The sequence below is a fragment of the Gavia stellata genome, chromosome 15 (assembly GCF_030936135.1).
Source record: "Gavia stellata isolate bGavSte3 chromosome 15, bGavSte3.hap2, whole genome shotgun sequence".
Taxonomy (NCBI): Eukaryota; Metazoa; Chordata; class Aves; order Gaviiformes; family Gaviidae; genus Gavia; species Gavia stellata.
Window position 1 is genome coordinate 20,901,384 of NC_082608.1, and position 14,589 is coordinate 20,915,972.

The 14,589-nt window shown below is 57.9% G+C and overlaps 1 protein-coding gene across 2 annotated transcripts; it reads right to left on the minus strand.

The window, feature by feature from the left end:
• Positions 1-412: 412 nt before the first annotated feature.
• Positions 413-9,919, minus strand: KIAA0513 (KIAA0513 ortholog). Of its 2 annotated transcripts, XM_059824959.1 has the most exons (12): positions 9,455-9,919; positions 8,512-8,611; positions 7,983-8,056; positions 7,770-7,840; positions 7,031-7,238; positions 6,550-6,590; positions 5,888-5,966; positions 5,473-5,550; positions 3,771-3,800; positions 1,089-1,169; positions 662-756; positions 413-543 (listed from the first exon to the last, which is right to left on the minus strand). In XM_059824959.1, the coding sequence occupies exons 1-12, from the start codon at positions 9,790-9,792 to the stop codon at positions 494-496; spliced, it is 1,245 nt and encodes a 414-aa protein (XP_059680942.1). In that variant the 5' UTR covers positions 9,793-9,919; the 3' UTR covers positions 413-493. The 2 variants fall into 2 exon arrangements, with proteins under 2 accessions (XP_059680942.1, XP_059680941.1); XM_059824958.1 differs by lacking the exon at positions 3,771-3,800.
• Between the last annotated feature and the right edge of the window lie 4,670 nt (positions 9,920-14,589).

The following is a 14,589-nucleotide window of genomic DNA, read 5'->3' on the forward strand; positions in this document are numbered from 1 at the left end:
CCACGGCAGCCTCGGAAAAGCACCGAGCAGCAAACATGTTTGGCAGCTCTGCACCCGCCACCATCGTGCTATGAAATAGCAAAGACAACCGGCAGATTTTCATGGAGGGGAGGCTGAAGACACAGCGATCCAGCTCCCATAAACATACCGGGCGGCTGCAGCAGTCACTCTCTTTTTGCCTTTTTTGGGTTTGGGTTTTTTTTTTTTTTTTTTGACTGACAAAATACACTTTTGGGAATGTCTACTCTGAAAATAGATGCAAGAGGGTCTGGCGAGGGAGCGGGCGCTGTTTGGCTTCTATTTCTACAGGCTGCCCTGGTGCAGCTCTAAAGTTTGGTGGATGATCATGCAGGTTTTATTGCAGCTTGTATGTGTGGTGTTTTTTTTTTTAAGTAGCCCAGCTTCAGTTTCAGGTAGCCCCGGAGGTGGGGTTCTCTCCCCTCCCCACCCGCTCCGGCCGCCGTCTCTCTGCCGCAGCGTGCTGGCCAGGCGGCTATTCGGTGGCCATTTGCTCGATGTGGTCGCTGAGCAGCTTGTATTGCTCTGCGGAGGAGAGAGAAAAGGGTGCTGGGAGGGTGCCAAAGCATCCCGGCCAGGCAGACGGGCTCCATCTCTCCGGGACCCCGCGAAGGAGGTGTGCGACCCCCGGGCTCGCCCCTACCTTCATTCAAATTGCCGATGGTCGCCTGCTTCTTCAAGAAGTCGCTGCAGAGCTTCTTGTTCAGGCCGAACGCCAGCATGTTGTGAATGAAGGTGCTGAGAAAGGACAGAGATGCTCTTGGCGAGGGCAGGGCCAGGCTGCCCTTTCTTTCCCCCACCCTCCTCTTCCTCCCCGCAGCCCCTTGTACCGGGCGCTGGGATGATGCTCAGCTGTGGGGGAGCGTGCTAGGTCCCTGCGGTGCCCGGATTTCCAACTTAAGGGGTGGGGGCAGGTCCCAGGGAGAAGCATCAAGCACGCTCTGTACCATAAGGCATATCCCCAGTTGGGGAACATCTGTAAACATCTGTAAGGTGTGTCCCCCCCCCAGCTGGGATGGATGCAGCGCGGAGCCTGGCTGCAGGAGGGACGGTCCCCACGCCCTGCTCACCCCAGCTGCCCGAAGGTGATGTTCTCATTGAAGCGGAGGCTGTCATCGCGCTCCTCCTGCGTCATGTGGCACCACTTCTCCCTGCAAGGCACAAGCCCGTCTGGCACCGCCGTCACCCCGGGACCCGCTGCCTGCATCGCCCCCCTCCCCGGGCCACACTGCCTGAGGACAGGAGGGCACCCAGAGCCCCTCGGCTGCCAGCGCACGCGCGGGGCTGGATGAGCTCGTACACCTGCATCCATCCGCAGATCTCTCGCCCTGGGGCAAAGCAAGAGACGCCCCAGGAATAAGTCTTTTTCAACCATGGCTTTCTCCTGAAGGCCCTGATTAAGAGCTAGGAAATAGCATCGGCCTCTCCAGCACAGAGCTCGCATCTCTCACCTTCGGTGCCATCGCTTCCGCAAGGGGACGAGCGAGGAAGCAGGGGGTTTTGCAGCTCTTGGGGGTGGCTGTCCCAGCAAGGCTCTGCTGAAACCCCCCCACCTACCAGGCACCTCACCCCGTCTGCAGCAGGGCTCCACCTCCCCGAGCAAGCTGCTCCCCAAACATACCTCCCCGCTCCGACAGCACGGGGGGGCTCCCGTACCCCTCCCCACGGCCCCATTCGGGCGCTGAAATGCCAAAATCACAGTGCTGCCCTGAGGATGCTCCGGCTCCGCTCCGGCTCCCTGGCAAATGCAACCGCAGCATTGCCTTAGAGGAAGGGGTTTTAACCTCTAGATGTTTGCAACAAGCTCTAGGTGGTGGCAGGAGTCCCCATCCAGGTGTCCCGCTTGGGGGGGGCTTTGGGAATAAAGCCTGTGTCACGGAAATGTCACTGGTGCAACGCTCAGGTGGTGGCAGGAGGAGCTCAGTGCATGCACGCTGGGGAACCTACAGCTCCAGGGTGAAGCCAGCCCCCTTCCGAGAAGTCAAGTGAGGTTACAGCCAAGGATAAGAGGAGGAAAAGCAAGGAAAAACAGGGATAGGTAGAAGAAAAATAGCTCTATGGAGGAGAAGGAAGACGAGAACACCAGGAGCGCATCACACGCTCGCAGTGCGTGCTAGCTGGCGGGCACGCCAAGCGGGATGGGGGGAGCTGTGGCGGGCGGAAACGGCGGCTGGGAAGAAGGGTGTCCCACAGTAAATTCAGTGAGGTTAGCTCAGCCCCAGAGCATGCTTGTGTCCCTGAAACTGGAAAAGGATGAGCGCTCGGTCAGGCTGACCCCACGAAGGGGAGCCTGTCCTCGCGCAAGTCAGTCCAGCCTGGGCGTGCAAAAGCTGCTGAGCTGAGCCTTCGGTCACCATGGGTGAGCTGCTTATATTTATAGGGCTCTGGAAACTTGTACGATGTGTTTAAAGGGATTTTAAAAAAAAAAAAAAAGAAAAAAAAAGAGGTGTAATTTCTCCCAGATAAATCTTACGATAGCAAATAAAAACCACATCCAAATCTGGAGGCTGAAAAGAAAGGAAAAGAATCAAATTAAGGGGCTTTGAAATCTGGAAGCAAAACTGCACAGATCTCACTGGCCCACTTACAGAAGAAGCATGTTTGTAACTATTTTTTTCCTGCCTTTTTATGTTTTTGAGGGAGGAAGGAGGGAGAAAAAAATTATCAAGAAAAATAAGTCGTGCTTCTGGCTTGTTATTCGGGAGTAACACGCCTGGGAAGGGGGAAAGCCCACATGTGGCTCTACTCAAACCCTTTGATCTTTATACTGGCACGGCGGGGCAGGCGCAGGGGCGCGTAACCCCATGGGCTCTGCTAACACCTTGCCTGTATTTCGGCGTATCCAGGAAAGCCTCGCCACAGCCGGGCGCCGGCGGGAACCATGCCGGTGAAATTGGCTTGGATCACTTGGCATCGCTCATCTTTCAGCAGCAGCGTTTCACCCCGCACAGCTAAGCTGAGCAATGCTCTATCTGAACAAAAATTAAGTCATCCATTTGCCGGTGCATGCCTTAGCCACGCGGAAGATTTACCGCCAAGCTTCAAAGAGCCCTCATCCTCTTGCTAACGCCATCACTTCGAGTGATTTGCTCCAAGATCGAATACCCCACGCTCCAGCAAGAGAGCAGTGACTCTCCCCGCTCCCCCATCCCAGCTCGGAGCGTGGATGGATGTGGCTGATTTGAGCTTTGCAACCCGGAGGACACGCTCGTGATCCCGACATGCAGCCCCCTTTTGCATTTTTCTTTTTATCTAGGGATGGCAGCACAAAAGTGCATTAAAAAAAATAAAAACAGAAGGACCAGCTTTTCCAGCCGGCAAAGGATCCTCGGCACCTCTATGTGGCAGCAGAAGCCAGGAGCAAGCGGGAAGGACAGGAGGGTGGGATGCTTTCTCCACGAAGAGACTCAGTTCATGTCCAAAACCTGCCCGGGGAACCATTCCCAGCACAAGCTCTTGGCTTCCCCAGCAGCCGGGCATCCGATTCCCACGGTAAGATATCACAGCTTGAAACCAGTTGGGTTTCCTTTTAAAAAGCTGCATTAAGGAGAAATCAACCAAAACCTTTCCGGCCCTTTTGAGAGGGTGATGCACATGAATTCAAACCTCCGGCGGCCGTTCCTCCGCGGTGGAGAAAGGGCCTTTCATAGCCCCCCTGAAACGTGTTACCACCCTCCCCAGGGCAGGATTTGGACCTGAAGTGAGCGTCAGCCTCTGGACACTAAGGCACCGAAGTACGGGGACAGACACACCTCTTCTCCTCTTCCTCCCCAGCGTTCCCTCTGGAGCGGCAGCAGAAACGGGGCCGACAAAAGAGGTGCGTGAAAGATCATGCAAGATAGAGGGGTGGAGGGGAAAGGAGAGAAGAAGAGATGGAAGAAGGTTGTTAGAGGCAGAGAGAGGAAAGAAAGAGAAAAAGAGGAGTTTAGTTCTGGTTCCTTCCCCCCATCCCCTGCCCTCCCCACCGAGAGGAGATAAAGCCTCCCCGGCTCTCACTGCAGCCCCGGGAAGACGCAGCCTGGCCGCCCCAGCGATGCCCTGGCCGTCCCACGGGGCCGGGCACCATCAAACCCATCACCGTGGACCCTGCAGACACCTGCCATGGTCAAGCACCATCCCTGGTGTTTCAAGCCCAGCCCGTGGGATGCCAGCCCTCGCCAACCAGCTCCTCCTGCCAGGGATTTTAATCCTCCATCCGGCAAGCCACATCCCAGTTCACCCAGTGGCTTCTGTTATCCTCTCCAGGGGACTAAGGGGGGGTCACCACCACCTTCCAACCCCCCTGAGATACTCAGAGGACACCAGGCTGCAGCTCCCAAAGCTCATTCCTTAGTCGGGCTTGTTTCTGCAGCGGAGGCAGGCTCAGCCGTCAGATTAATTGAGAAAGGCACTCGGAGCAGAGAGCAGATGCCGGTGGCGTATGTCCTTGTGAGACATTTGCTGCTGCTAATTTGGGGCTTAATCAAAGCAAATGCAGTTATGGTTACATTACTGTTCAATAGGTTCTTTCAATGGCTTGCTTGGAAAAAAAGAAAAGCAATAAAGGAGAAAGCAGAGATTGATTGGTGTGCTGAGCCTGGCAGAGCATCCCGCGGCGTGAGCCAGGGCTGCCGTGGCTTAGCTCAGGTTTTGAGGATGATGCAGGAGGGCTGGCTGCTTCAAGAAGTGCCGTCGCTGCTCAGAAAAGGGGCTGTTCAAATGCTCCGAGCTCAACGACTCTCACCCCGAGAGTTCAAAGCCTCAAAGCACCGCACAGACACAGCAGGACGGTCCAGCTCCGGGGGGTCGAGAGAGGAGTGCATTGCTGGAGCCCTCGCGGCAGCTCCGTGGTGGAGCAGGAGTTGGACATAAGCCTGGCGAGCGCCTCGCCCACCCTTGCACCCTGTGGGGTCCCCATGCCCAGGAACCCAGATGCTCCCTGCACGCAGCCACCCTCCGAAACGAGCAGCCCCTTCCCTTTGTAGGCTTTGTCCCCATCCTCCCAGCTTTCGGGGCTGACCATGCTACCATCTCCAGCTCTCGCCCTTGCTGGCTGCCTGGGGACGGTCCCCACCCTGCGCTGGCAGCAATTCCACAGCCCTCCCGGGGTATCCCCTCCCTGCCCGCTGCACCCCCCTGAAGGGCTGCACCAAGCATCTTCTCCCAGACCTGCTTGCAAACTAAGCACCAACAGCCTGAACCCCGACTGGGTCTTCTGGGCACGCCTCTAGGGCTTTGTTCTTGCCAAAACGATGCAAAACAAGCGAGAAAACCTTCACACTCCCAAATCCCTGAGAAAATGCAGATCTCACCTGCCCACCCCACAGCCCAGTGGCCCCAGCAGCTTTGCCATTAGGGGCGGAAAGCAGAGCATTTCCCCGTGGTTGGCAATGCTCAGGGCCGTTAGAAGCAGAGGGGAATGCCAGGGGCTGGAGGGGACACGGCGTCTCCTTTTCCCACAGGGACATGTCCTACCTGGTGGTGGGGGACCGCTTCCTGCGCTCGCAGTGCACGGCGTCGAAGAAGGCGGCGTTCCAAAACCGCAGGTTGTGCCTGCAGGGAGGGAGGGAGATGTTGGGGACGGCCACCCCCCATCTGCCCCAGCCAGCCCCCGGGTCCTCCCAGGACCAAGTTCACCCACTTCCTGGGGGTCAGGAGATGACGCAAGTCTGGCAGATATGGTCCAGTTTTGGACCAGCTCCTTGTGTGGCTGCAAACACACTCCAACTAGCACAAGGGATGTGCAAAAGCCATGTCCACCTTTTTTAGGGGCAGCAGCAGCTTAAAAGCACTCATGGAAGTCTGGGGAATGTGTGGGCAAGGAAGATAAATCCCATCCCCAGGGAGGCTAATGCCAGGCAGGAGCCAGCTCGCCCCAGGCAGGCTTTACCAGATGGGCTGCTGCTTGAGGTGCATGTACAGGTAGATCTTCTCTCCTTTCTTCTCCTCCTCTGGGCTCTGCACGGAAACTGTGGGGACACACAGTTACACGCCGAGGTCTGGATGACTCCCACCTCCCCGCCCATGAACAGACTTTGTGCCCCCCAAGCTCGGCCTCCAAGCAGCCGTGACGGCAAGGTCTGCAAACCAAATGCTCATCCCCAACACATCCCCAGCAACGTGAAGAGCAGCTTTGGCTGCCCTTTGTGGGCAGATACTAGCTCTAATCAAGGCATGGATGTCCCAGGAGGATGCTCGAGGGACTGGACCTCTGGTTCGGTAGCACATGTGGCTACCAGGGTGGCAACTGGAGCAGCACAAAAGCTGAGAGGCAGTGGATGCTCAAAGCTCTGCAACCTGGTGCCACTGAGGACAAGATGCCACAGGATACCCTTGCAGGACAAGAGCTGTGATTGCTACAAGACAAGGAGCTGTGAAGGCTCCTTTGGAGCACTTCTCTAGGAGCTCAGAGGAGACAGCATCAGTCCCTCTTGCCCTTCTCCCCACCCCACACCTCCTGCAATGCCGGGCATCTCATACCACTTCCAACCCTCACTCCTTTCCCAGAGATGCCTTGACCATGCCTAATTCAGCAACGCTGGCTCCACTCACCCGTCTTCTTCAGCTTCTCCTTTGGTTTGTCCTCACCTTCGCTGTGGCACAGAAATCAGCGTCAGCTCCCAAAAAGCCTGTCCCCCTGACAGCCCATGTGGCAAAGCTCTGGCCCCCCTGGTGAGGGAATCACCTTCATTTGAAAGACCCCCTGCTCCCATGCCACTGTCCCCGGGGCCAGAAAGGTGGCTAAGAGACTGTGATGTCCATCCCAGTCGGACCCAGTACAGAGATGACGCAGAAGAGCACAAAGCAACAGCACTGTCTCCTGGAACCACATATCTCCATGCCCATGGGACTCGCAGACCATGAGACACCCAATGACCAAAGTATGAAGCATGGGACCAGGCTAGAGACCGTCTTCCCATGGTCGTGAAAACCCCTGGCTCGGGGTGGCCCTACACCCAGGTGGTTTTTGACTTGGTCGTGTTACGGTTGCCTGCCTCAGCCCACCCTGCCAACCCAACAGAGGGGTACCCACTCGCTCTTTTTGGTGGTAGGACCCTTCAGTTTGGTCTCCAGGCCCCCGAAGAAGCCCTTGACGTTCTCCGTCTTGGCCGACGTGTTTTTCAGCAGCCGCTCTGCGATGTCCTTCTTCTCCGCCAGCCAGCTGTTAGCCGACTTCAGGTATGAGTCGATGCTGCCCATGGGCTTCTCTTTGGCTTCCAAGGGCAGCGCATGGGTCTTGCCTGCGGGCAACATGTCAGGACCTCAGCTGGCCCCATGGTCCTAGGTGCTGCCAGCTCCTGGGGGACCTGCTCCCAGCTACAGGATGCACCATGGAGACCAGGAGCCAGACGGAAAAGGCCCAGACCCCATCACATCCCAATTCCTGTAGGTCTTTATCCTATCCCCTGTTTTGGATAGAAAATCCAGCCCCCTGTGGAGGAGTGACCACCACACACCAAGCCACAAGCCAAGGTGCTTCTGGGCTGGGGCGTTCACATCACATCCCCAGGGTCGGGGAGCATCTGGGGATCACCACATACAAACATCCCTGGCTAGGCACAATGACAAACTGGCATCAGAGTGAGGTACCACCCCAGCAAGGGTCTCAGCAGGTTTGCATGGCCTCTGGGCCATGGAGGCTCTTTTCTGCTCAATATCGGAGTCAGCCAGAGTAAGCTTGGGTACCCATCCATCACCCTTCCCATGCACAGGGCACACTTCACCACCAGTCTCCAGCACAAGCAAAGCCCAAGGGTGCAGGCGCCTCTTACCCACATAGTAGTAGGTGAAACACATGGTCATGAGGTTCTTGGCAGGGCTGAAGTCATCCATCTGGTGACACCTGACATGGGGGGAGGACTCGGTGAAGACACCCAGCGACGGCAAGCCCAGCAACCTGAAGGTCGCTGCCCCTCCTCAAGCCGCGGCTCTGATCTCAGGGGCTCTCGGCAAATGCAGCAAACCCCCAAACCCCCCCGACTTACTCGAAGAGCACGAGGGCGAACGACTGCATCAAGCGGTAGAAGGTCTGCTCCGAGACGCACTTGGAGTTGCAGCGCTGCAGGCACAAAGCGCAGGGTTTAGCACAGCCCTGCGGGGCAGCTGCCTGCCGCAAGCAGCAAGGGCAACCTCGGTCATCCCCCGCCCCGGGACCCCCAACCGCAGGGAGGTGGGCAGAGAGCACAGGCGGTCGGGCCTCCCTCTTGGAGACAGCGATTTGCCTCTCTGAATTGGTTTTTTAGGGAATAGGACATTTCTGAGTGCTGATTTCATTTTAAATAAGACAGGTGACTTCTCTCCCCCATTGCACCAAGCACGTATTTAACTGCCCTAAGATGCATTCACTCGCTTCTGTATCTCCCTGTACTGAAGTGCCTCCCTTTCCCCGAGCTCCTCTCCTCCAAAAATATTGCTTTGGGCCATTGCTAAATGCCCCTGGCCTGAGCCTCCTGCCCAGGCTGCTCCAAAGCCCCGGTACAGGATCACCGCTCCTTCGCCCATCTCTCCCCTTACCTGGGCACTCACGTATCTCGCAAACCATTCCCTGCCCTTCCCGTTCTCGCCGCTGCAGAGCTCACCAAACCTGGCCTTCTCTTCTTGGTCCAAATCCTCTCTGAAATGGGGAAAAAGAAAAAAAAACACCATTAAAGCTGAGGAAGTGGCTGGCATCCCCCAGCCAGCCAGCACGGCTCAGCTCCCCCATGTCGTCCCTCTCGGCGGCAGCATCCCGGTTCTGCGACGCCAGGAGGAAGGCAGAGGAAGAGGGGAAGGGGAGCATCCATTTTGTCATCCCCCGGCTTACGCTGCTCTTTTGTTCCTCCCTGGCAGGGGGGAAACCAAAGGCAGAGGGAGAAGGGAAGAGCCAAGGACAGCCCGAGCAGAAGCTGAGCTCCAGAGACAGGCTCTCTGCCCCAGAGCAAAAACCGCCCCTGTTGCTGCTCGTCACGCTCCGTTTGCTCAATCCTGCTTGACACGCTGAGCCGCAGCGTTACGGAAACTACAACGATGGGAGCTGGGAGGGATGCAGGGCTGGGGGGGCAGAGCCGGGGGCTGCTGCGGGGCCCTGGGGCATGTGTAAGCTGCTAGTATTTGTACAAGCAGGAGCAGAGATGCCCAACGGGGGAGAGGAGCTGGAGATCCCCAACGGGGGAGAGGAGCTGGGGACCCCAGCAGAGCGAGCCCCCCAGCACGGCGAGCCCCCGGCATGGGAGAGGGGAGAAAGAAGAGGGGAGGGAAGCTGGGGGTGAAAGATGAGTCAGGACATGCCCAAGAGAGGGGTGCAAGTCAGAGCCCGCATTCCCCCCGTAGCTCTGGCGCCGTGTTACGGCCAGGAGCAACAAGCTGCATTAGCCGAGCTCGGGGAAGGACACAAATCGATGCTCCCGAAGTGGGAAAGCAGCCAGATCCCAAGCCATGGGAGCAGGCTCGGCGGCACTGGCTGGCCCCGCTCGCTCACCCCCCGGTGAAGATCTTCTCCACGTAGTGCCGCATGAACTCCCGGCGTTCGGCCGTCGCCTCGTCCCGGGCTGACTCGGTGCTCTGGCTAGAGGAGAAGGACTCGTTGGAGGAGGAGCGGCGGTAGCCGCCCCAGCGCCTGGGAGAGTCACCCATGTCGTTCTCGCTGTCCGCCGACTCGGTTGCATCGCTCTCCTCCCCAGCCGCATCCCCGGCATCCCCCAGGTGCCCGTTGCTGCTGGGGGCAGCGGGAGGAGAGGGCTCCGAGGGGATGCAGGCGGGTGTTTCGGCATCAAAGTCAATGAGGTTTCCTACAGGCACGTCCAGGGGGGCCTCCATGGCTCTCCTCGGGGGGACGTGGTGGTGTCGGGGTAACTTAGTCCTTGTCCTTTCACCCCTCACTGGGGCATCGAGGCCATCGCCGGTGGGGTGCCTGGGAGGATGGGCTGGCTAAGGCAGACAAGCCCTTCTGCGGGGCACCAGGTTACTGCAGAACATCTGAAAAACAGGGGGAGGACAAGAGTGAGGAGACGACCCCGGGGAACAGCCACCACGGACCTTGGGAGCGGAGACCACAGGCCACCACCTATGATGTCCCTAGGATGCCCATCGGCAGCGGGGAGGGACAGGACACGGGCGCACAGGGCAGGCAGAGCTGGCTGCTCTCCATCAGCCATGTGAATAAGCAAACCCATGCAGTGCTCATGTGCTTTCTGCACCGTTCAACTGGGTTTTTCATCCTTCAGGCCAGAAAAGAGACAATCTGAGCCCAAGCTCCATATGCCACATTCGGGATGTGACATCTCACAGCCTGACGGGCAAAACTGGGCCGGCGTGAGCCAGCAGTTGGCAAACACACTGGTAATTTTCCGAGTCAGCCCCAGAGAAGCATCATCCTCTCTCCTCACAGGTCTGCCTGACCCCGTTTGGAAATGGGACTGTCTCCGGAGTGGAGCATCCCAGTGTTAAACATGCACCGACTTGGTTAAACTGGGAATGGAAAGGGGATGCTGAACGCAACCGAAACCATAATGGGATGTGGATGTAGAGCTCTGGACTGCAAATAGATTCATTAGTTTTGGCATCTAACCCAGATTGCAAAGGCCCTGCAAAGCAAGGACGGCGGCCACAGGCAGCTCCGCTCTCCCGAGAGCGCAGGGAGCACCGGCCAGCGATGGACCGCGATGCTCTGGTGCATGCACATCTTGGGCAGTACTGCAGCAGCTGCTGTGCAGCAAAAGGGGCAAAGAAGGGGCTGCCCTGAAGCTGCTTCTTCACCAGAGAGTCACTCATGCCCTTGGTGAGCATGTTTCTGCCCCGGGAGGTGGCAAGTGATGCCTTCTGAGAATTGAGCCCGGTACGAGCAGCTCCGATGCAGCAGCCTGGCGCAGGGCCAGTGCAGGGCAAGGCAGCACAGCACAGGAGCAGGGAGAGCAGCACAGCTAAAGCAGTGACAATCCCAGGGCGGCACGATGGCAGCACTGCCACAGCCCCACTGCCTTCGAGGGAACTGATCCCGCTACACAGGCAACCACCCCCAGAGCAAAAATAACCCCAGATTTCTTTCAGCTCAAAGGCTAGCGTAGCCCAAAGGATCAATGCCCAGTTCATCAGACAAAAAGGAGTTCAAAATGAAACCAAATCTGAAGTGTTTCACCAAGCAGAGCGCACTGTCCCAGCTCGGGGGCTGGCAAAATAACCCATCGGCTGCAGGACGAGCAGCTCTCCCAGCAGTGCCCTTCTCCTCCCCACAGCCCCTTTGGGTCAGCGGGGTGCTGGGACCCACAGGACAGAGAGCGAAGCACAACGCTGCACCCTCCCTGAGCATCAGACAGCTCGTCACCCTGGCTGGGAAAAGCCATTGTCACCCGGGTCCAAGACACGTCAGGAACCAAAAAGAAAGTTGCCTGGGGTGGCAGAAACTCATGCACCCAACACCCAGCAGTCGCCTCCCCCCTCCGCTGGCACCCCGCTCTCCCACCCTCCTTCACACCAAACCTCGATCTCCCCCACCACGCACCTAAAGCCAGGTCCCGGGAGAGCTGGAAGGCCACTGCTGCAGTCAGCGAGCCGCCCGGAGCATCGGCGTTGGGCGGAGAGGAGCAGCCGAGAGGCTGCGGCACAGGAGGGACTGGCGGCGTGCCTGCGGGGAGCCAGCCAGCCACAGCCCGCCTCGGCCCCCCCGGGCAGCGCGACCCCCTCCAACCAGCCCCTCCAGCTGCAGGGATCGAGCTGTGCTTCATCCGTCCGCCCCCAGCCCTTCCCGCTCCCAAGGCAGCTGCAAAGTCCCTTTTTGCAGGGATGGAGCGGGGACCTCCTCCGCCAGCCCCTCCAGCACCTGCAGATTTGGGCTCGGAGCTGCCTCCTCACAACGCCGGCAGTGCGAGCTTGTTTCCGACCATCCCAGGCTGTATTTTAACAGGAGGCAGGCCAGGATGCACGCAATGGACCTTCATGCAGCCGTGCTTTGCAGCATGTGCCTCCCTCCTTAAGCTGTACCTTGCTTTTTCCCCATGCACCGCATTCAGAAGCATGCAGGGAAGCAGAAAGTAGCAGATCTGCAAATCGAGCCGTCAGAGCTTTTTGAGACTATTTTCTCAGTTCAACACTTAATGGAAGGGAATCGGTGGGGACAACAAATCCACCTGCCCAGACAACAGCCACTGCATGGATGTGACACCCAACAATGTCCTGCGCACTTGGAGCAGGTACCCTGTGAGCTGGGCATTCCTTGGCGTGTGACAGTCCCAGATGTCCCCTTTCACGTGCAGCCTGTAAGGAAACTGCAGAAATTCCTCTCCCAGATGGGCATCCTTATAAATATCCATCCAAATCAGAATCGCTGCCACTAAGCGACTCGGAGAAGAGAGCGTTTCTGCACCGATACTTTGCAAACGGGGGGGGCACAGGCTACCCACCCTGCACATGGCCGAGCAGAGAGCTGCGCAGGAGCTGCCCCAAGCAACACGCTCCTTAGGGGCAAGACATAGCCAAGATTAGGGAGTTCCAGCTCTAGAAAACAAATATAAATGAAGATGCATTGCTCAGACGTCAGCTCTGGCTCTGGGCAGGTCTGTCCTGCCCCAGAAACTCAGCGCCAGCACAGCAGCTGCACAGGGAAGAGACAGCCGCGTCCAGGACAATCTATTTATCCAGACATCACCAGAAAGAAAATTGGACTATGCTGGGGCAACGGTGGCCCCTGGCTCGGCTTCAGGCCATGCCTGTGCCCAGGAGGGACAGAGGGGCGTCCCCGAGCTCTCTGCCAGATGTGCACAGCTGGCAGCAGGCAGACGGCATGGCTGCCCGACCAGCCTCTGCCCGTCCCTGTCCCCTCCGGGCAGCGGGTCAGGGGCTGCTCTGCACGCAGCAGTTTGCAGGAGCTCGCACACAGCTCTCGGCACACTCCGCTGCCCGAACAACTGCTCTAAAACACATCGACCCTCGTTTTCCAGGCATCCCTTACATCCTTCTCCACACACACAGCCCTCTGGGACCCTCTGGGAGAGAGGAGTTGGGGTCCAGGCTGAGCGAGACCCCAGGACTCACAGCGGGTGTAAGCAGCACTGCAAGCTCAGCAGAAACCTGCCCAGAGCTGCAGGCAACATTAGTAAGTCCATTCTGCTCGCAAAGGGTTTAACCACTCACTGCCCGGCTCACGATAAAGCCCTGCCCTTGAGCGAAGGCCACAAAAGGTGTTTCGAGGTGCCGGCAGCTGCTGTGGGTGCCCAGGCTTCCCACGCGTCTCCGCAGCCTCCGAGGTTGCTGGCTTCTCAGCACAGAGCCCAGAGGAACTTCAAAACCAAAACAAGCCTCAAACTCAGCCCTGCACCCACCCCACAAGCCAGTCGTTGCTCCAGCGGAACTAATCCAGTGAAGGAATAGCCAAAATACAAGCCAAGAGCCCCAGCTCCCACAGCCTGAGCACTCGACTCCGTCCGCGCATGGAGATCAGCCCGGCTGCACATCCCACCACCGCCCAGGCACAGCCCGGGGGATCCTGCTCCTCCCTTGCCACTGCTGGGTCGAGTTTAAAAATGAGCGAGGGCTCTGGAATAAAAAGGGGCTTTTTGGCTGCTCAGGAGCCTTACTACAACATCACGAGCTTCAGCATCACCATGAGCTTCAGCATCACCATGAGCTTCAGCACCATCATGAGCTTCAGCATCACCATGAGCTTCAGCATCACCATGAGCTTCAGCACCATCATGAGCTTCAGCATCACCATGAGCTTCAGCATCATCATGGGCTTCAGAATCTTTCAGGTCCTGCGGTTCCTGGGCTGATTTTAACCACAAAGCTCAACCAGACAGAGAAGGTAGCGCGTAGCTGACTATGGGCTTTCTTACAAGCCAGCATCTTCCAGCACATCGGTATTCCCCACGGGCAGCTGGTGTACAACAAATCCACATCTTCCCACTGGAGACACCAGCCTGGGAATACCATCAGTGAAGAAAGAGCTGGCTGTAGCCACGCGTGGAACCGCCCCAGGAAACCCACGGTGCCCTGAAACTTTGGAAAAGGCCTGTTTTTACTAAAAAGAAATGCTGGGGTAGATCTGAACGATGCACCTATAGATGCACATACCCAGGCAAGCAGCTTCCATCCATGATCTGCCATTGAATCCAGCATTTCTGGCCCACCACAACCAGGGAACTGCCCAGTTCGCTGCTTCCTCCACCTGCATCAACCCCTGCGACGTCTCAGCCCTTGAAGAAGGGGGCAAAGCCTGCTGGCACGTGGGCACTGTGAGAACTGTGGGTGGTGGGACCCGCCATGCCCAGGTACCCCGGGGTAACCCTGCTGCCGGCACCGGCAGATGAACAAATCCAAGCTGGCTTATGCAGCTCCAAGCCCTGGGGCTGCTGGTGGGTCGGTGCCCCGAAGAATCAGGGAGGGATGAGAGACGTAGTGGGGCTCTGCCCTGAGACAGGCGTATGCAAACCCAGAAGGGACCCACGGGGTGTTTAAACCCAGTGCTGGGAGAGGAAGAGAGGAGCGAGGAGCTGGAATGGAAAGCAATGGAGCCAGGGATGGGAGAGGACCTTTTTCTGCCCTATTTCAGAGGAAGGTCGCAGCTTTGCCATCCTCCTCCCACCCTGGTCCCAGCGCATCCTTCCCAGGGGACAGGACCAC

What these genes read in the sequence shown, in the direction of transcription:
- KIAA0513 (XM_059824959.1), bottom strand. Translation starts at nt 9,792, where the DNA reads ATGGAGGCCCCCCTGGACGTGCCTGTAGGAAACCTCATTGACTTTGAT. An exon ending in TTCGCCCTCGTGCTCTTCGA is followed by an intron (nt 7,841 to 7,982) that starts GTAAGTCGGGGG and finishes CCCCCATGTCAG; the next exon opens with GTGTCACCAGATGGATGACT. An exon ending in GGGGAGGAAGAGGAGAAGAG is followed by an intron (nt 1,170 to 3,770) that starts GTGTGTCTGTCC and finishes TGTGCCTTGCAG; the next exon opens with GGAGAAGTGGTGCCACATGA.